Source organism: Centruroides sculpturatus, unplaced genomic scaffold (genome assembly GCF_000671375.1).
Source record: "Centruroides sculpturatus isolate CEXI.00-Female unplaced genomic scaffold, Cexi_2.0 scaffold554, whole genome shotgun sequence".
Taxonomy (NCBI): domain Eukaryota; kingdom Metazoa; phylum Arthropoda; class Arachnida; order Scorpiones; family Buthidae; genus Centruroides; species Centruroides sculpturatus.
In genome coordinates this window covers 462,122-485,307 of record NW_019384851.1, presented here as the reverse complement: position 1 = coordinate 485,307, position 23,186 = coordinate 462,122, and the positions used below count along the sequence as shown (strand labels likewise).

Below are 23,186 nucleotides of genomic sequence, written 5' to 3'. Positions count from 1 at the left end.
GTTCATATTGCCTTTGCAATTTCTTCGACATTATGAAATAGTAGACTAATAATAGATCCTGATAGAATTTGTAGTAATTATAGCATGCAAGTGTATGAAACTAGGAACATGTATTATTCTATTGTGTGAAATGTGAACAAAGTAGGAACAGGTATATGATGAGATTTAAGTCTTGGAAAGATATAATTAGTTTATCACATTTTTCAAAAACTGATTATTACTGCAATTTTATGTTATCTTGTACTATGTTGTTATATTAATTTGTTAAATATTACTAACATACTTTTAAATTATAATTTAACCTCCTGTAATGAACTAAGGGTCATGCAATAAAGAATTATTATTATTATTATTATATAGTTTTTTAACAACATAAGTTATTCGATTCAGTTTTTTGGCAATTCATTACCTCTAAAACTACTTAAACTACAAACTCAACACAAGGCATTCTTAACTATAATGTGCATTTAAATATCTATTAATGTAAAATTTTTAGTTCAACTATTTTATAAATTTTATTATTATAAATGTTTAATTTTTCTGAAAATATACTCAAACTAATGTAATCAGTAGTTGGATGACATTACTTTGAAAAACTAAATCTTTAATAACCAGCATTTAATTTTTGCACAAGGAAATGTTTTTGGCTAATCTAATCGGGTTTCAACAGCATAAACTATAAAATTCAACACGGTAAAATTTTTTTGTTCAACTACAGTGAGGTATTCTAGAATAAACAATGCTATAACATAATGTTTTATCTACAAAATCAAAATGTTATAATGAACATAGATGCTGCAACAAGTGTAACAACATAGTCTGTGCATGCACATGACATGTAGTGGTTTTCCGTTTTGATTGGAGTATTAGTCATTAAGTGTAGACCGAAGTGCTGAATATCATACGGCTTAAATCAATAATCAGTACAATTTTGAAAAACAAGGAAGAAATAAAAAGTGTACAAGTGTTGCAAAAGTAATCTCTAGATTAAGCAGTTTATGTTGTAATATCATGGAACAGATGGAAGCTTACATGTATACTACATAAAACTTAAATAAATTAATTTTATATTCTTTTTACTCTTATATTTTTAATTTTGTATTATATTTTTCCTGTTTAAATGATTATGTTAGATGGTAACTTTGCTCTGGTCTTTGACTTGGAACAATTATCCCTAAATACATGTATTTCAAGTATGCTAGAATGAACAAGATTCTAGAACCAATTACACTTGTTCTAGCATACCCCACTGTACTTAATAAATTTAATTATTATAAATGTTTAATTTTTAAATCAATTTTCTAGAATTTTATAGTTTATGCAGTTGGAACCTGATGGCAGCTTATTGAATTCACTGATAATGTTTGTTAGTGCAAATATTAAAAACTGGTTTAGTTTCTCAAGTTACTCATAAACTACTTGATTAAAATATAATCATTTTTATATGCAAAATTGCAAATAAATATATAAAATAATTTTTTCAATGTAAGTGCATAACATTATTTTCAAACACATACTGGCAAAACACAATAAACTTCAAATATTCAATTTAATTCCAGTTTATAATTTTTTTGGTAATATGAAATTTTTAATTCAACATTATAATTATCAGTGCATTCAAATTGACTAGCAAAGTGCATAAAACAAATAATTAAGTCTGGTACCTTTAAACAATAAAATTCTGTCACTTTTTTCATTTCCTGATTCTCATGAATGTTGATTTTAGTCTGTTTAAATCATGAAGTGATATTAGTTGAACAAATTGATAAAATTCTTCATTAAGAGGCAAACTTTAGCTAAAGGTTTGTTATCTGTCAATTGTTAGAATGATTTCCTACAATAACTTAAATAAATGATTTACAAAGCAAAAGAAAACATTCTCTCTCAATTATGAGTTTCTTCACTATTTATTTAGTTGTTTAAACAATTGAAATAATTCTAAAAATATAAACATTTCCAAATGCAAATAATCTAAGAATTTTTAAATCTTTATCAGAAATTACTAAAAATAATAAGTTTACATGGCCAACGATTATTTAATATTAATATAATAAATATAAATACAACTTTTTACAAAGAAAAATTCTTTGTTTCAGTCATTTTTTTCGTTGTTCACACCATCAGCAGTTCATTAAAAAACACAAATACTCACGGAGACAACCTTCCTTTTTAGGCTACTGCCTCCGTAGTTAAAATGCAAAAAATGATAAAAAGTGTCCTCTGGTGTTCTTGCCACAATCACATGATACATTTTAATGATGATGTGAACAATGAAAAAAATGACTGAAACAAAGAATTTTTCTTTCTAAAAAGTTGTATTTATATTTATTATATTAATAAGAAATGACTAAATTTTCTAAAGAAAATTACAGTCAACATAACTCAGAATAATCAATATTTTTTTTCTAGAATCCTAAATAATTCTTAAATCCTAAAATTATAAAAAATTGATTGTATCATATTTTATAAAATTTTCAATAATATAAATATTCTTTCATTATCATTTGTAAACCTTTTAATTCATTTACTGATCTATTAACATTCAAATTAAACATATTGCATAAACTAATTAAATAATACATTACAGTAAATAGTTTCCCCCATAAAAATTAAAATGTTTTTTTTATCATACAAAATAATGAATGTTTTTCTTTACAAAAAGATCTAGTGTCAAAAAATTGCAGTTATAAGTTCTGAAATAGTAATGGGATGTTTGATTTACTAATGAAATATGAAGTGTACTTGTTTTCCTATTCTTATTTCTTTTCAATTTTAACTTTATTCATGTATTATTGAGATATTAATGCAAACAGCATATTGCCAAAATTATAAAGATTATGAGTAATAATATAATTACAAATTAAAACACAAAAGATAGATAATATGTAGAACTTAATTATTTTAATAAAAACTTACTAAATACTAAATGCTAATTTTAAAAAGTGTAATTAATATTACAGAGGATATATTTCAAAAAATTAATGATCCTAGTCTCCTTAACACTTCATATTGATTGGAAAATAACACATTTCATTTTGAAAGAATAATACAAACTGAATTAATTTAAGATGTTTAAAAATTTGCATCAAATAATTTATATTAGTTAATGTTGTAATGCTTTATTACCTTTGTTAATTATTATTACTTAACATACATTATTATTATAATTAAATTTTAATATATTAAAACATACCATTGAATGGCCTGTTAAAATTGTTTGATATCCTACTTTCACATCATCTAAAGACAAAATTCCTTTTCCATACTCTTTGATAACTAAATCAATATTCCACATATGAGCCTATTAAAACATAAATTATTAAAAAATATTATCATATACAAATAAATTTGTACAATTATTCCATAAGTGATTTAAATATTAATAATTTTTAAATTTAGATTAAAGTTATTTTTATTGAAGTAAAGTACAAACAACCTGCTAAAAAGTTATATTTAGAAAAAAGTAGAGAAATGAAAAAGCTAAAAATTTTTATTTTTATGTACCATATTAATATACAGGTAAAATAACTCCATTTCCATGTTTCTGAAATAACACTATTCCAATTATCCCCAAACAATTTAATTTTTGAAATAAATGTAGTTTAAGAATAAAGTTAACTTAGTTCATGAACAGATGATCATTACTGTAGTGATCCATGACTTTGTTTTTGAGATACAAGGTCTTAGTATGAGTACATGCGACAAAGTGATATTGCATGACTTTGTCAGATGATGTCCCAAGATCACTAACACATCTACAGATTACAGAATTAAGTTCATTCTCAAAATTTGTTAGACCGATTTTTATGAAACTTTGCCCTTCTCATTAATTGCAATAAGGAATTCAAAAATGTAATGAAGGTCCATTTAAATGCAAAAAATAGGGGTCTATGACTTCATTTTCAATATACAGTGGAGTCAAAGTGACAATGTCTATGCTCTCTGATGCAATTGAGCATGCCTAACAGAATTTAAGAAAAATAAAATAAAAAATCAGCAATGCATGTACCTGACAAAAAATAGGCACAAAAAACAAACAAAACAATTGATGCTGTTGCTTTGTTCTTAGATCGCCTCTCCATTGGCCAGCAGGTATAAGCAGGGTTGTGGAAAGGCAGGGGTAGAAAGGGTACATGCCTAGGGTATCTAGATGATGGGAAACCACAATTTCAAAATTCTTAATGGATCAAACTAATAAATTCATAGAAAACTGTCACACACAAGTATGAAATATTATATTAATAAAAAATTATTTGCAACCTGTTAGTGCTGTTTTACCAAACTTATTATGATAAGTTTGGCAAAATAGCACTAACAGGTTGATGAAATAATACTTTAGTGCATATTTAAATTTGCCCCTGGTGATAATTGCTCTAGCCACATATATAAATACAAGGGTAACCTCTTTTGTGGTGGTAAGTATAAAGTTAAAGTATTAATTATGACATTAATTTAAAATGAATAAATAAATTATTATTATTACCTCTGCTTCATGAATTACAACTAATAATTTTGAAATGTCTGATCCTTCTTCAGTTTGATCAGCAGAATCTATAGATTCTTCTGGAATATAAGGGCACCAAATAACTCTGTTATTTTCACAAACTTGATTTTCAGCTTTCTTATTGACTTGCAGAATACTATTACAACTTTTCTTATATTAAGAAATAACAGTTTAATACATTATTTTCAATAAAATATTTTAAAATATAATATTCTAAAATTAAAGAATTTTATTTGTAATAATTAAAATGGTTTTTCATTCTAATGCAATTATTTTAGAAATTGTTACTTATATTTTAAAAATATAAAAGAACTGGAATGAATTTTTAAAACAAAAATCTCAAAAAAAAATTTTTTTTTAAATTCTATATAGCACTGAAACAGATCAAGAATCTTATAAAAAGGAATTAAGATCAACAAATCTTTATAGAAGTTGATTTACATAGATTTAAGCTAATCCAAATCGACTAAATAAAATAGAAACAAACACCTTCTATAGTGTATAGTGCATGCTAATAAAATTAAGAGAAATATTTTATAGATAAATAATTGAGAATCCATAACCAAACCAACTTCTTCAAGTAAACTTAATTCCTGTAATTCTTTTACTACATTCGTCAGGTTTTGTGCAATGAGAACATTGTTGCCTAGGTTATTTGAAATAAATCTATGTAAACGTTTTTCAAGAATGCATGTGGGTCCTCTGCATTTCTGTAATAACTGACTAAAAACAAAATAGCTTTTTTGTAGAACTTATCTCTCTCTCAAAAATTAAATACAATTTATTTGAAAACATTATTGTTTAAAAATATTTAAATAACTATTATGTTAGTGTGTTTATTATTTTATAGATAATTTTTCTTACAAATTCACAAAACTCATTTTATGTAATTGCTGTAATTTTAGGAAATAAATTTAGTTTATACTTTATAAAATTTAAATTATTCTAATATATATTTAAACATAACCAAAATATTCATGAACTAAGACAATGACAAAATGAATAAACTGAACTATTGTCAATAAAAATTTATATTGATAATGTTATAACTATCTCAAAATGTACATTTTGAGTTTGTTCTTCCAAATGAAAATGTTCAAAATAATATGATTTTCTATTTCCGTTTCTTTTGCAACAAAGTTTTACAAGAAACTGAATTTTCTCATAATTTCAATTGAAATTTTTTAAAAATGAAGGGACCAGTGAATTATTATACTAGATCTTCAATTTTATCCATTAGAGATGGTCTGATACTTAATATGATCGACCAGAATAATTAGATGAGAAATGAAAGAACAACCTGATCTGCACTACCTATAAAAAAAATAAAAATATGAATTAGACCCATGGCCAGTTTTCTACGTAGGCAAATAAATTTGAGCCTAGAGAGGAAAGTGGAAAAATTGGTGAGCAAATTTCATTAAAAAAATAAATAATTCCGAATATTACAAAATTTTTAATTACAGTCAAATGTGAGAATTGGGGTTTATGCATCAAAGCCTAAACCATTTTCCGAAAACGGGGCTGTGAGTCCCGCTCACAGGGTCAATGGATGGCAATTTAGGAGGGCGAAAATCAAGTGGGAGGTCGCGGATAAGTCGATAAGGTGTTGACCGAGTACGAGTAAACACACATATTTAAAATAACACATATATATATATATATATTTAATTAACTAATGATATATAAGAAAAGGTTACAATAATTAATAATACTACTAATCTCTAACCGAGGTTACAATAGGCGGTTTTCCGGCATACATCTCTCATATTTACGATAGAGGATATTCTTTGATCCTTCTTAATATCTNCTCTCAAAAATTAAATACAATTTATTTGAAAACATTATTGTTTAAAAATATTTAAATAACTATTATGTTAGTGTGTTTATTATTTTATAGATAATTTTTCTTACAAATTCACAAAACTCATTTTATGTAATTGCTGTAATTTTAGGAAATAAATTTAGTTTATACTTTATAAAATTTAAATTATTCTAATATATATTTAAACATAACCAAAATATTCATGAACTAAGACAATGACAAAATGAATAAACTGAACTATTGTCAATAAAAATTTATATTGATAATGTTATAACTATCTCAAAATGTACATTTTGAGTTTGTTCTCCCAAATGAAAATGTTCAAAATAATATGATTTTCTATTTCCGTTTCTTTTGCAACAAAGTTTTACAAGAAACTGAATTTTCTCATAATTTCAATTGAAATTTTTTAAAAATGAAGGGACCAGTGAATTATTATACTAGATCTTCAATTTTATCCATTAGAGATGGTCTGATACTTAATATGATCGACCAGAATAATTAGATGAGAAATGAAAGAACAACCTGATCTGCACTACCTATAAAAAAAATAAAAATATGAATTAGACCCATGGCCAGTTTTCTACGTAGGCAAATAAATTTGAGCCTAGAGAGGAAAGTGGAAAAATTGGTGAGCAAATTTCATTAAAAAAATAAATAATTCCGAATATTACAAAATTTTTAATTACAGTCAAATGTGAGAATTGGGGTTTATGCATCAAAGCCTAAACCATTTTCCGAAAACGGGGCTGTGAGTCCCGCTCACAGGGTCAATGGATGGCAATTTAGGAGGGCGAAAATCAAGTGGGAGGTCGCGGATAAGTCGATAAGGTGTTGACCGAGTACGAGTAAACACACATATTTAAAATAACACATATATATATATATATATTTAATTAACTAATGATATATAAGAAAAGGTTACAATAATTAATAATACTACTAATCTCTAACCGAGGTTACAATAGGCGGTTTTCCGGCATACATCTCTCATATTTACGATAGAGGATATTCTTTGATCCTTCTTAATATCTATTTAGGAATTCACCCTAGTCCACCCGTGAGAAGGGAGAGAGTTCTACTTACTAAGTTGTAGCTTGTAGAATCTAACCGTGTTGTCCGTCTTTGGCGGTCAGCGATGAGGATCGTCAATCCGTTATTTCCTTCTAAGTTGGAGGCCACCCCGATACTGGCCGGGAGCCCTCTTTATACTGATTTCGAGGGGGTGAGAACTATGACGTTATTCATGATTTATCCGCACACCTGCTAGTGTGTTGATATTTGGATCTAGCTAGTTCGGACAAATGACTCAGCGAAGTTTGTTTAATTTATTGTTATTGGTGTCAAAATGATATGATTTTATGATATAAATTCCTATAGGTTTGATGGCTCTCATCCATAAATTAACAATCATTTGACAATAATTTCTTTAACCTGGTCAACTATTTAGTTATTGTTTATATCAAACGTCGAGTTTGACTATGAACAAGGCGATTTATTGCCGTAACCACGTGTTACGTGCAACCAAGAGGTGATAAGAAATATCTCTTATTCCCTTCTTGTTGATACTAACGTCTATAGAATAACCGTTAAACAAATAGAGATGATTTCTTTTATTGATATTTTAACATTCTCCGTTTTTTTTCTCATTCGAGGAGAGCGTCTCGGTCATTGACCGCAGAAGTCCCCCTTTTCTCTTTTACTAGGAAAATTCCTAGATTTGTACTGATCTAAAACAGAAAAAGGGTTTCGGACCTTCACACAAACCTCAATTTATGAATTCAATTCATTCCCTAAAGTTGTTTGGAAAAAGATCTGTTCTCAAACCAAAACAAATTTTCAATAAGAAACAACATAAAATGGATTAATCCGCTCTTGACTCCAAAACAAAACCTTTTTTTAAACCTTGTTAGCTGTATTTCGTGCATAAAATGCTCATAAAGGCAATATATTATATATAATATTACTTCATCTTTATCAATGTTTTTTGAAATATGGTGTTTCAATTTATTTGATTTCAATTTTAATTTTTATTAATTAATTATAATTTTATTTTTGGTGTAAAAGCCAGTTTTAATTATTATTTTTACATTTAATTATTAGTTTTAGTTTAATTAACTGGCTACCTAGTATTAATCACTATGCAGTGATTTACGGATATACCCGTCAAGGGCAATCACGTGGCACTGGAGAATGACGTCTATATCTGCAAAAAACTTTTAGCCAAAAATTACCGCAAAAAAATTTCACATAAAATGGAATTATGTGACAATAAAGATTTTTTTTCTTTACTAGATGTAACTGTTCAAAAAATTTTTGCCAAAACGAAAACGAGAAAAACACATGGGAAAATTCTTAAAACATTTTCCACATTTATTCTCCATTACATCGTGATAGCACCATATCTGATTAAGATGATGCCATATCATACAACCATACAGTCCAATTAATTTTAATTTGAACTATATTGTTAAATATAATTTACAGCAAATATCTATATAATGAACCAAAAATAAACTAATCTTTTAACATTTATTACATTTGTAGTACAAGTATTTACAGAAGGCCACCTTCAAAATAAGCACGTCATGCAGCTACACACTTCTGCCAACACTTATATCACTATTAAAACAGTTTTACAACTAGTTCTGTATTACTTTGGATTACTGTCACAGCATGTTTTCATCAAATGCAGTGCTTTTTTTTATATGAAAGGTCTAGTGTATTATAATTTTTTTCTCCTGACAGTAGATACATTAGCAAGGAGTCCTATTTTAACATTCTCAGGTCACTCTGTGACACAGTTAAGATGAAAATGGCCTGGAAAGCAAAACATTAAGTTCCCCACAATGAAAACATCCCAGCATATCAGAGTCCCCTACTTGGTGAATACCTGACAAAAGACTAAAAAAACCTTTATTTCCACAATCTCTGCTCTCACTGGCTTTTGTGTTGTCAGCAAATAAAAACTGTACTGAAGAATTGCATATTCAAATCAGCAGAAGTGAATAGTGATGCAATGACTGCACTCAAGGAAGTCACATAAACTGGGTTGCAAGATTACAGTAATACCCCAAACTTATAGGTGGGACTGAGCGATAACCGCGTAAGTCGAATTTGTGTAAGTCGGGGTATAATTTCGCAATTTGTGTAAAATCCAAGTCGGATGTATGTAAGTTAATAAATGTTCTCGTTAATCTTATCTCGTCTTTTGATTCATTCACGGTTACAAGAAATCACCACATAGAGTCTCTCAAGTCTCTGTAGATACAATAAACACAGAAATAAATAACACAAAATAAACTGTAGCTATGTGTCGATTCCGCGCAACATGTCCAAACATGTAAGCTGAACAATAGTGTGGGAGAGAGAGTAATCAAGGGTTGCATGGTGCTCAAACAAAAGACGAATCAATGAGATTTGAAAATCACGTAACTCCGGGTTCAAGTAAGTCAGGGTAGCGTAAGTCGAGGTATTACTGTATTTTAATAAGTGGTACAATTTATTAAGTTTAAAATGGTACAAATATTAGCAGAAGTATATAGTTGTATAAGGTGGTTATTTTGAAAGTAAACTTTTGTAAATACTTTTACTATTAATGGAATGAAAATTATATCAAAAAATTCAGTTTAGTTTGTCAGTACCAAATGTATAATATATTCAAACATAATAAATTATAATATTACATGTAAAGTTATATATAAATGTATCATAAAATGAATTATTAAAAAAATAAATAAATTTTAATGGATAAAATTTCATCCAAAAAAACAAAAATAATAATAATAATACATGAAAATGAAATGTTATAATTAAAATATAATCAAAATAAACATTAACTTATTTATAGTGAAGGTCTGAAATAAAAATATAAACTATATAATTGTAACTTAGGCCAGATATTTATAAAGCAATAAAACTCATTTAAAATATTTTTCAAAAAGGATACACAAGTTTACCATCATCTTCTAAAATTTCATAGACAAATAATGATCCTACATTATCAACAAAGGCCAAAATTACTTGGTCAGTTTTATGTGCAAATGCTAAATCTTTTACTTGTCGTCTTGCTTTAATAGTAGAATGGGAACCCGTTTTTGGATTTATAACACGTATAATTCCTTCACGAATCCTACGTCCTTTAAATTATAATTTCAATAACATTAAAAATTATTATTAGTATAATTATTACATTAAAAATTTTTTTAAATTAAATAAGATTAGCTTAATATGAAAAATGCAAAACATGAAAAATAAATAATTAAAGATTTTACCTCCACTGATTTATTTCTATTTAATGACATTTTTCAATGTTTTATATAATTATTATTTTATACATTAATATACTGTACATATTAATATATAAAAAATATTTATAAAAGTTTCTGTAATATTTAATTACATAAAGAATATCTGATGTTCAAAATAAATGGAATATTTAGTTAAATTCATACATATAACTCAAATGAAAATGTCTCAAACCAAAAATTATTTTCATTTCTTTGTATGTAAATAAGCAAATCTGAAGTTACATTTTTGATTCATGCCCAAAGTCATTTATTATTTATAGTCAGTTTTAAAAGTTGAAGTTTTAACTACTTGTTTTAGTAAGTTAAATACTGATAGAAATAAAATCAGTATATAACTTATGCTGAATAGAAATATAATAGTTACTGATAGTTTGGGTGCAAATTTAAAATCTGTGATAGTTACTTTATAATTTTTATTCTTGTTTTGTTTGTTTAATTTGTTTACAGTTTTTGCAATTATTTAATTTTAATGGTTGCAGCTATAATTTTCTTCCTTATTTTTAACAAAATGCTCTGATCAATAATTAATAAATGAAGTAATATACTGCAGTGTAATGTGATTAATTTTCATTGTCATAAAAAGCTTTTTACAACAATACGTTAGTAAAAATATCCATTTTGTCATTAAGTTTTCTATGCTATTCTGAATGCTTTTCTTGCTAAAGATGAGAGAATTCACTGAATTAAAAATGCTAAAATTGGATTTAATACATAATCAAATAAATTTTAAGATTTGGCTGTGCTTTACAACTTAAACAAGTGTAGAAACAATCAGCCTTTCATTCTGATTTTACTTTACAATTTAATTTTTTAATTGAAATTTGTTTGATAATTTGACTATACAATTGTATTTCTTTCAATTTCTTTTAATACAGAAGTGTTCATATACAATTTGGTGTTAAAAACTAAAGGTATTTTGGAATTTAACTGAAAAAGTCAAATAAAAAATAAATNCATAAAATGAATTATTAAAAAAATAAATAAATTTTAATGGATAAAATTTCATCCAAAAAAACAAAAATAATAATAATAATACATGAAAATGAAATGTTATAATTAAAATATAATCAAAATAAACAATAACTTATTTATAGTGAAGGTCTGAAATAAAAATATAAACTATATAATTGTAACTTAGGCCAGATATTTATAAAGCAATAAAACTCATTTAAAATATTTTTCAAAAAGGATACACAAGTTTACCATCATCTTCTAAAATTTCATAGACAAATAATGATCCTACATTATCAACAAAGGCCAAAATTACTTGGTCAGTTTTATGTGCAAATGCTAAATCTTTTACTTGTCGTCTTGCTTTAATAGTAGAATGGGAACCCGTTTTTGGATTTATAACACGTATAATTCCTTCACGAATCCTACGTCCTTTAAATTATAATTTCAATAACATTAAAAATTATTATTAGTATAATTATTACATTAAAAATTTTTTTAAATTAAATAAGATTAGCTTAATATGAAAAATGCAAAACATGAAAAATAAATAATTAAAGATTTTACCTCCACTGATTTATTTCTATTTAATGACATTTTTCAATGTTTTATATAATTATTATTTTATACATTAATATACTGTACATATTAATATATAAAAAATATTTATAAAAGTTTCTGTAATATTTAATTACATAAAGAATATCTGATGTTCAAAATAAATGGAATATTTAGTTAAATTCATACATATAACTCAAATGAAAATGTCTCAAACCAAAAATTATTTTCATTTCTTTGTATGTAAATAAGCAAATCTGAAGTTACATTTTTGATTCATGCCCAAAGTCATTTATTATTTATAGTCAGTTTTAAAAGTTGAAGTTTTAACTACTTGTTTTAGTAAGTTAAATACTGATAGAAATAAAATCAGTATATAACTTATGCTGAATAGAAATATAATAGTTACTGATAGTTTGGGTGCAAATTTAAAATCTGTGATAGTTACTTTATAATTTTTATTCTTGTTTTGTTTGTTTAATTTGTTTACAGTTTTTGCAATTATTTAATTTTAATGGTTGCAGCTATAATTTTCTTCCTTATTTTTAACAAAATGCTCTGATCAATAATTAATAAATGAAGTAATATACTGCAGTGTAATGTGATTAATTTTCATTGTCATAAAAAGCTTTTTACAACAATACGTTAGTAAAAATATCCATTTTGTCATTAAGTTTTCTATGCTATTCTGAATGCTTTTCTTGCTAAAGATGAGAGAATTCACTGAATTAAAAATGCTAAAATTGGATTTAATACATAATCAAATAAATTTTAAGATTTGGCTGTGCTTTACAACTTAAACAAGTGTAGAAACAATCAGCCTTTCATTCTGATTTTACTTTACAATTTAATTTTTTAATTGAAATTTGTTTGATAATTTGACTATACAATTGTATTTCTTTCAATTTCTTTTAATACAGAAGTGTTCATATACAATTTGGTGTTAAAAACTAAAGGTATTTTGGAATTTAACTGAAAAAGTCAAATAAAAAATAAATTGTGCAAATAGGTTTTCTTTATCTCTTTTCACCCAAATAATACATTCACACACAATACACAACTCACTACAATCTCAATTTACCTACAATCTGGATTGTGACTGTTGCCAGTCGAACATTGTGCTGTTCGCACAGTCAGTCTGCTTGAGAAGAACCCGACTATTACATGCAATGATAAAACTGACATAACTACGCAGTAAGTCATGAACACCAACAAACAAAATGGAAGTTTTGGTTAGAAATAAATACAGTACTTTTTCTTGCCATATATCTAATAATAGACAGATGTCATCGTCTCTCCAGATGCCTTTTTTATTTCTCTGTTGATAGCCAGACACATGTTCTGCAGCCATCTTGTATTATCTCACGCACATGGGATTGTGGGATCTCTTTATGATTGGATTTAGTTTCAATAACTCTCGAGTTGATCGCAATTGAACCTCGTTCAGTCCAGATTGAAACAGTCGAGAGAGATCGCACCATGGCATAGTCACCAACCTTGGTCACAATCTAGATTGAAATGCTCAGCGCAAATCATATACATTGTGGATTCAGCCACTCATAAAAAAATCCCAGGGTTTTTGACCCTCAGATTTGATTCCAGGTTTTCCAAAGAGAAAGGCTGATGCATTAACTGTCTCAGCATCTGCCCTTCTGTGCAAGTATAAATTTATTAAATTTTGCTGATAAGTTACTACTGTTCATTTCTAATTTATTAACTAAAATTAAAATATTTTATTTAAACATATTCTATTGTATCAATTTATCATTTAGTTTTTCTAGTTTTTAAGGCATGGAACCAATCTTCCATACAAACAGTATCTTTTTCTTACATGAATTTTTTGGAAATGAATAAGCAGAATTAGTGTACTTTCAATCATGGATCAGATAAATCTATATCCATTATCACAGCATCCAAGGAACTAAAAGCATCATATCAATAAAACAATGTGCCATCAGGAAATTTCCTCTTAGACAGTAATAAAAGTGGTTAAATGAAAAATTTACTTGCAAGAAATAAATATGGGAATTTCATGAGTTCACTACTTGTTATTTATGTGTTGCAAAAGCAATTAAATCTTGTAGATTTTTTACTATAGACAAGGGATAACAATTTTAAACTTTAAATAAATAAAAATATTCATCATCTTTATGATCAATATGCTATGTTAGTCAAGCACCATTGATTACTCCTAGAGTTGCTAAGTCTAACCTTAAGTATGCTTTTCACTTAATCAGATGGTAAAACAAATAGATATTTGTAGTAGTAATGAATGAAAGAGTAGTCTATAGATCAGTAATAGCAGGTATTTGGTACTAATGAATCATGATATACACTATTTATTTAAATAAGTGGTATACATAAAATAGAAACCTTTATCACATCTATATCCATCTGTGTTAAAAAAGCATTTAATTCAACCTGTATCCTTTTAACTGTGCAAGAGATAAATAATAATATATTCACTGAAAAAATGTTTTATAATGTAATGTCACACATTACAGTAATACCAATACATTGTATTCAAACAAAATGAGAGTATTTCAAGATTACAATGCTACCATATGCAAGGGAATGAGTACTGCAAAATGATTCTCAGGAAATTCTGATGTTCTATATAACTAGTATTGTCTCTATAGTTATTGGATCTAAAAATCACACATTTTTAATATGGAATGGTTTTGATGATCATATCTCCCAATGAATATAATAGACTAACAGTGTATCTCAGCAGCAAAGAACAAATAACCAAATCAAACTAGGTTATTCGTTGATTTGATTGTCTATTCTTAAAATTTCTTTTAAAAAAAATTTTATGAGAATGTTTACAAACATTTAAACAGACAACTGAGGAACAAACTACAATAGCAATCAACTTCAATAGTAAAATTTATTTATTAACAAAATAATTTCCAAGTTTTTATGATAATCATGTATAATGAAATATACATTTCATTACATTATTATTAATTAATTAATTCTATCATTAATTTATTTTATATTTTAAAAATCGTTCAAGCTTACCTTTCAATGCATAAGCCAAGTATGTACCTGAGAGATGAACACTAATTAACTTCCCAACATAAAATTTAGTTTCCCATCCAAAATCTACTATATTATGAATTTTCATCTGAAAAAAAATTTTTGAGATCAATTAAAAATATATTTAAATATATTTTCTTGTATTATTATAATTATAATAATAATAAAATTTAATGTATTATACAATAGATAATGTTATGATTAAAAAAAAAAAATATCTTCAACTTAATGTCAGAATATGGATATGATGAAGGGTGGTGTCACGGTAAGACAAACGAGTGGACTAAAAAGGAATGTACGTTAGAGCAAAACATGTTCAGAACTACAGTCAGAACCCAGAGTCCCACTTCCCTTGACAGAGTTTACATAACTCAACTCACCCCTTGCATAGCAGAGGAGAGGGAACGACAATTTCAAGGGCAAAGGTCACATACACAACTTTCTAACACTTAAAAAGCAAAATCTTTATATATACAGTAGAGTGTCGATTATCCAAAAGTCAATTATCCGAAAGAATTCCAGTCGGCAAATTTAAATTTTCGCCAGTGCTGTGGTGCTACAATCTTTCACTATGTTTTGGGCTACTCAAGTATTTTACATTTTTTATACTAAATTAACTTCTGAAGTATAATTTTTTATTGTTTTTATATTTTTCAATATATTTATTTTATTTGTAAAAAAATAAAGAAATCATTTTTAATGATACAATAGCCACGATTATTATTTTAAAAAGTTTACATTAGGCTTAACATCGACGAAAATTCAACGCGAAGTGACATGCAACGGAGAAAAATTTCAACATGGGATAGGTTAATATATTTTTTCGTACATAATCGGTTATCCAAAATATTGATTTTCCGAACAACCCCAGTCCCCAATTGATTCGGATAATCGACGCTCTACTGTATTCAAATCTAAAAACCTTTGTAACTTTAATTATTATAATTTTTAACATTTTTTGTTTTCATTTTAATACAATTTTTGGATCAAAATACCATGTTTTAAAGTAATTAGATTCTTCATGATAATTTATAACATAAATAGCATTAACAACATTTAATAAATATTTACTAAAACAAGTAAGCATTTAAAAAAAATATCAACACTTTCAAAGACATGTTTAAAACATTAGTTTTAATTTTTAATAACTTATTTTTAATGGTTATTTCAATAATAAACATTATTAAAATTATTATTAATTAATGAATTATATTTTGGAATAAAAATATTAAGTAGTTACCTTCCTCTCCGTGGAAAAATTATATGATGAACTTGGAATAATAGTCACATCCTGACTAATTAATGATATAGTATCACCATCTTTTCCAGAAAGAACACTGAAAAATATTTTTCATTGTAAACATTATTTGAATTAATAATATTAATTCAGAAATATTAATAAAAAAAAGCTCCTGAAAGAATGCTAATGTTGCTAGGTCAAGATAGGGAATTCCCAGTTTTACCAAACATATCAAATACTTTGATCATTTACTTTTATACAAATACTTCCATGGTTCCATTTGTTCTGATTGGCTGTGCCTAAGAGTTCTGCCACAAGTTACTTGTAACCAAACTTATTTTTTTTACCTCATCTTTTAGGTTTTCTATTTCTTTCAGATCATTTTTCTATTGGTCTATTCAGAATATGGGCTGTGTGGAATAATCTTTACATGAAGTTTTTCTAATTTTAAACACATTTGTAAATGGTTACTTTATAATATATAATCTTTTGTTTTTATTTATGTATATTTTTTTATCATGTATATTGATTATCCTTTTTTTATTTGTATTTTAATCTTTTGTTACAAGCATTATTTTTGGGAGGAGGATGTCAATTGTCTTGTGGCATTTCTTTTTGTGTATGCAATAAACTATAAATAAATAATTCATCTTTGCCATATACAAGTGATAATTCTATCAGAAATAGGCAAATCTTAACTCAAATACATTTTGTAATACTTACGCATGTTGTGATTCTTCAGATAAACTTCCAAGCATTGTATTTTTATTATCAAGATTTTCTTGAATTTCGTCAGTAATCTCTTCCTCTGAATTTATATTAAAATGTTTATCTATAAGGAAAAATAAATAGGTATATAATTCAAAAAATCATTTCAAATAAATTATATTAACTAATGTATATATTTTACATATTTTATAATCAATATACAGATATGCCCCTGTATAACATGGTAGTTAGGATCCAAAAAACTACAGTGTTATGCAAATCCATGCTACATGAAACAAAGGACTAGCACAAAACAGGATTAGACTGCAAAAGTTAGCAAAAGTATAGTATTCTTTTTCTAATTAAGAGAAATATGTTTACTGAAGCAATCAATAATTAATTAACAATCACAACCAAAAAGCATTGCACATTAATATTAATTTTTTCTTCACTGATAAACACCATTAAATGAGGACATTTTCTTTTTGGCAAAATATCATTGTCTATTGAGTTTTTCTGTTGACCTTAATTGAAGTATGAGCAACATCTTGATTTTTCTCTATTTTTTCATAAAATCTGATATTTTCATTTGCTTGCATTTGCCTAAGAAATTTTTAAAAATTTAATCTTTTTGTGTAGTAACTTTTAATTTAATCTATAAAAATAAAACACAGCAATAGTCTTTGGGGTTCATTTAAAGCACAATCACCAACAACAGCAACACCTTTATAGGAAAACTAGAAAAGGAAGCTAGAATAAAGAAGAAAAACTATACAACCATTTCTCATTAAAGAAAACTGAATGAAAAGCACAAAACAGCATTGAAAATTTCAATATTCTAAAATCCATGGGCGTATGAGACAACATGATGTGCTTGCGTGAATAAAAAAATATCAAATGACATGTTTGCATTTGCATTTAAAAATTGTGACATTTTGTATGTAAGGATGTCTCCAATTCTCAGTGTTAGAGCAAAACCATGTTGTACAAAGGGTACCTGTTCATTTTATCTGTGTCTATAAAATTGGAATTCTTTGCTGCAAAATTAATACAAATAACATTGATTATCCTATTCAATTTTTTACATTATTTAAACAATGCATAATTAAGAATATGACTAAGTTCATCTGATATGAACTCTTTCATACTTTGTTTTAATTTGGCTACTGCATTATATATAAGGTATTTTGGGGATTTATTAGTTAGTAAAAAATTCCCTCATTTATAATGATGGAGAAGCAATATATAATAATCCTCAAAACCCCTTTTATCAATATATTAGCTACTGGACTTTTTCTATTCTTATTCTATAATTCAGTTGAATTCTATAGAATTTTTATATAGAGATCAATAAAAATGCAATATTTATTTAAAATTCTGCAGAATATAATTACTTGTCAGCATTGATCACTTCTGAACTCATCTCTGTAGATATTCAACTAGAGTTTTCTTTACTCCAGAAATGAAATTTCCTCATTTAAAGTTTGTAAAAATTAAAGAAATATAAGTGCATGCTACTTCTAAAAGTAAATTTAATTTCTCAACCACTTACCCTCAGCAGTAACATAAACACATACAATACCTTATTTTGCCAAGGAAAACGTTTAATAATCACAAACATTATCAGCTTGTTCTACAAGCCATCCTCAAGCATTATATAACATTGTAATGGTATTTCAAAAATAATAAATGTAAATATGAATAAAAGATCATCAAACAATTTTTAAAAAGATGTACTTAACACAATCAAATCAAAAGTAAATTTAATAAAAATAACTTCATTAAGTAGCTTAATTTTTCTAAACTAAGACTCTCAAGATATTATGAAGACAATATAAAGAAATTTGCATTAAAGGAATAACAAAATTTACAAAATTAGTATTTGCTTACATGAATAGATTATTAAAGACATTACATAAATAAACCAAAGTACTTTATAATACAGTCAAACCTCAGTTTATGAACTTAATTCATTCCTAAAAGTTGTTCAAAAACTAATTTGTTCTCAAACTGAAACAAATTTTTCCCAGAAGAAACAATGTAAAAAAAAAAAAAAACAGGTTTGTTTTGGATTAGGTCCCAACCCCAAAACAAAACATTTTTTAGCTATATTTCATCCATAAAAAAATGCCTACAAATGCAACGTAATAATATATTATAACAAAACAACTGAATAGCGAATAAAGTTTATAAAATAAAAAAGACAATTTATAACTTCATAACATTTATAAATAAGAAAGATAATTTCATTTATCCTTATTTGTGCTGAGAAGTCTTGATGGTGCAAGTGAAGGATGGACAGAGGTGGAAAGGAAGGGACATTATTTCTTGGAGTGCAAGTTCCTCTTCATAACATCAAGTAACTGCACTTCAGGAGTTTTTTCTCTTACCTTTTGGATATTCTGCTTCTCACTAGCAGATTCTGTCTGGAATTCATTAGGCCTCTTTTTCGCTAAAAATTTATCTAATGAGATTTGCCTTTGCCTATGTTTCACAATGTTACAAAGTGAGACATAGTACTGTCATTGAAAAGGTTAATGACACATCTTGCTACTGCCTTATCAGGGTAATATCTTTCAACAAAACTTTGACTTAACCCCATTTTGCACACATGTCAATAATAAGAGCACTAGGTTCATCCTCTCTTCTCTTTTCTTCCTCCAAGAGCATCTCCTCAAGCATATTCTTATGTTGCTTCTTTTGAAGGAGTTTGAGTTTGAGTGAAGGTAAGACAACTCAATATCGTGTTCCTTTATCAGCTCTTCGACATCAGCATTGCCAATTTCTAGGTCCATGCTTTTGCTCAGAGATACAATGTTATCAACAACTCTAGTAGGCTCTGTCTCAAATTCTTTGAAATCTCTCTCTGCAACACAGTCAGGCCAGAGGTTCCTCCAGGCTGAGTTTAAGGCCCTGCAAGTCACTTACTACCAGACCAGGGGCCATATTTTGGTCACTTATCTCTCGTCTCTTCTTTCAATGACAAATGACATCAAGACGAAAGACGAATACGTCTCTCGTTTTGATGTCATTTGTCATCAAATAGTAACAATTCTGGTCATTTTTAACAATATCGTCTTCATTTATAATGTCACAATACTACTAGGTTGATTATACATGTTCAGACTATCTGCGCATGCAATACAGTATAGAATTTTAACCAATGAAATTGTAAAATTTTCAAAAATGCAGAGTACGTAATTATAGATCACGTGGCAAGGAAAGCAAATGTTCAAATAAAGCATGTAATTTCGACAAATTTGTTTTTTGTTTTATAATGTTTTTACAGATTGTAATGTCAATTTGTCTCTTAACAAATAAAAATTTTAATAACCTAAGTTAGAAAAGCATGCGTACTTAGATATTTTTCGAAATATTACCATCTAATTTCTCCTTAACTATCTAAGTAAGATTAACAACATCATACTCCATAGTTCAATAATTAATGTAAGATAATTAACAAACAAAAAAAAAAAAAAAAAATGGAATCAGTGGCATTTCTGAGTAGGCACTGGAAAAAAATCAGAAGCATTTTCTCTCGCGAAATATTCTTTCCCAAGATAGAGAATGTTTTGTAATGTGATTGTACAGCACGAGTAGCATCCAGTCATCCATATTAGATATTACGAAATTGTGGTGAAAGACTATAGGCTGGTCAAAAGACAACTATCCGCTCATCTCTGATAAACGAGAGAAGCGAAGAGAGAAAAAGTTGTCCAGAATTGCATTTAGAGAGATGTGATGATCTCTCGAGATGTAAACAAATGATTAACCAATCAGTGACCAGCTTGTGAGAGACAACAGACGAGAGACAATGACCAGAATATTGCCCCTGGTCAATAAAACTAAGCAATGAAAGATATTGAAGTAGTTCTTCCAAAAGTCACAGAGTTAACTCTGTATCAGAGGTAACCTTGAAGCATCTTTGAAAAAGTACTTTGGTATAATACTTTTTAAAGTTAGAAATGGTGTGTTGATCCATTGGCTCAATCAGTAGAATCTTATTAGATAGAAACTTCATGATGATGAAGTCAAACTCTTCCAGTAATTTGGCATCTATTCCTGGAGATGGGCTGAAGCATTGTCCATTAAAAGCAGGCATTTCAGTGGCCAGTTATTTTCATTAAGATATTTCCCCACACTAGGAGCAAACACCTCATAGACCCATTCCAAGAAAAACTGTCTGGTCACCCAGGTCTTACTGTTAGTCCTCCACATGACAGACAACTTGCTTTTCATAATATTATTTCTCTTAAACACATAGGATTCTCTAAATGATATACAAGCAATGGTTTCACCTTAAAATCACCATTAGTATTGCCATAAAGCAAAAGAATTAGCCTGTCCTTCATTGGTTTGTGTCCAGGCAAACTCTTTTTCTCCTGGGTTATGTACATTCTGTTTGGCATTTTTTTCCAAAATAGTCCAGTTTCATCAAAATTAAATACTTGCTGGGAGATATAACCCTCAGCAGTCACCCACACCAAATTCTTTCACCAACTTTTCCACATCTTTTTTGTTTGCACTTGAAGCCTCTCCATACTAAACCACAGTGTATATGCCACTTTGCTTCTTAAACTTTTCAAACTAGCCTCAATCAGCCTTAAACAAATCAATCTCAGAACTTGAACCTGGTGTTTTCTTCAGCAAATTTTGGTGAAAAGTCTTGCTTTCTCACAAATGATAATCTCCAAAATACTGTCACCAGCCAACTGCTTTTTGTTGATCCAACACAAGAGCAATTTTTTCACTTCTAAGGTTTGCAATGCTTGGTGATAATGGCCACTCCTTTCGCAACATTAGTACCTTTATTGCTTCCTTGTTCTTGAGAATGATACAGATCAATGACTTTCCTAAGTCAAACTATAAAGCCAGAGCTCACAATAAAAAAATCTAATTTTTTTATTTCTATGTATAACATCCTAATTTTAAAATGTCTGGCTCAGCAATTTTGAAAAGGTGGTAATAGTAATTACATTGTTGTAAACTGTACTGTCATGAAATGTTTTTTACAGTAGACTAAGGAGGAACTAAATGACTGAAAAACAAATGTTTACAAAATACTGTTTTATTAACATAGTAACATTTTTCTGTTTGAAATGCCAAATAGGAAGGGTTATTTCTCAAACATCCCGATGTTCATTGTCTTGCCATTAAGAATTACTTTCTAGCAAGAAATTTTAAACTTATTATAGTGATATAAATTAACTAATGTGACTTATATCATTGTTTCTGCATAAGACATTCAAAATTTCAATTAAAAAAGAAACAGCATAAACAAGCTTTATGTAACTGATAAGATTCTTTTTTGTTTCTATTTTACTCTTTCCATTCTGTGGGCAATAAGAAGGCTTTTTTTATAAGACCATTATGTATTTGGTCAGGTCAGTCGACAATGGGGTGGCTGGGTGATAAGGGATGGGCCAAACATACCTAGGTCAGGCCACTCACCCAAAGATTTTCTGGGATTTTTTCCAATCCATCTGGATTTTATCCCAGGTTCTAGAGAACAGTAGGCTGTCAACTGATGAGATTTGAATACAGTAGACCCCCCTATAAGACGGGTTCCTATAATTACGATTCCTATAAGACGGCGAAAAAATTGCGACGGTATCTGTAAAAAACGGTAAAAAAACTCCTATAATTACGTAAAACGTCATCGGGCAGCCAAACTATTTTCCGCCGTCAAGCGCCATGCTACGGAGAGATTACTATCGTCTGTACAGTATTATATATAAATTATATATAAATTAGGTACTGTACATATAATTATATATAAATTAGGTACTGTATATATAATTATATATTAACTTAATTTATTGTAACTTTATTATAATTATATATATGCTTTCTGCCGCCTGGCAACATGCTACGGAGATTTTAGGCTAGTAAGTTGAGTTTATTATCGTCTGTACAGTATGTAAATTAGGTACCGTAAGTCTAATACAGCACTAATTTTATACATTTCTTGTGAAAGAAACACTTCTTATTCAACGGCCATAAAAATTATTTATATTAATGATGTCTCCAAAGGTCAAGTTATTTTTC

At 27.6% G+C, this 23,186-nt stretch overlaps 1 protein-coding gene across 2 annotated transcripts in view; it reads right to left on the bottom strand.

Annotated features, from left to right (window-relative positions):
* Positions 1-23,186, bottom strand: part of LOC111630487 (enhancer of mRNA-decapping protein 4-like) — a 39,312-nt gene that overhangs the window by 10,173 nt on the left and 5,953 nt on the right. For both annotated transcript variants that reach the window (XM_023374594.1, XM_023374593.1), the window contains exons 2-7: positions 17,154-17,262; positions 16,431-16,527; positions 15,173-15,278; positions 11,833-12,022; positions 4,484-4,649; positions 3,194-3,301 (exon numbers count right to left, since the gene is read on the bottom strand). In XM_023374594.1, coding sequence (XP_023230362.1) covers positions 3,194-3,301; positions 4,484-4,649; positions 11,833-12,022; positions 15,173-15,278; positions 16,431-16,527; positions 17,154-17,262 — 776 coding nt within the window. The remainder of the gene's footprint in view (positions 1-3,193; positions 3,302-4,483; positions 4,650-11,832; positions 12,023-15,172; positions 15,279-16,430; positions 16,528-17,153; positions 17,263-23,186) is intronic.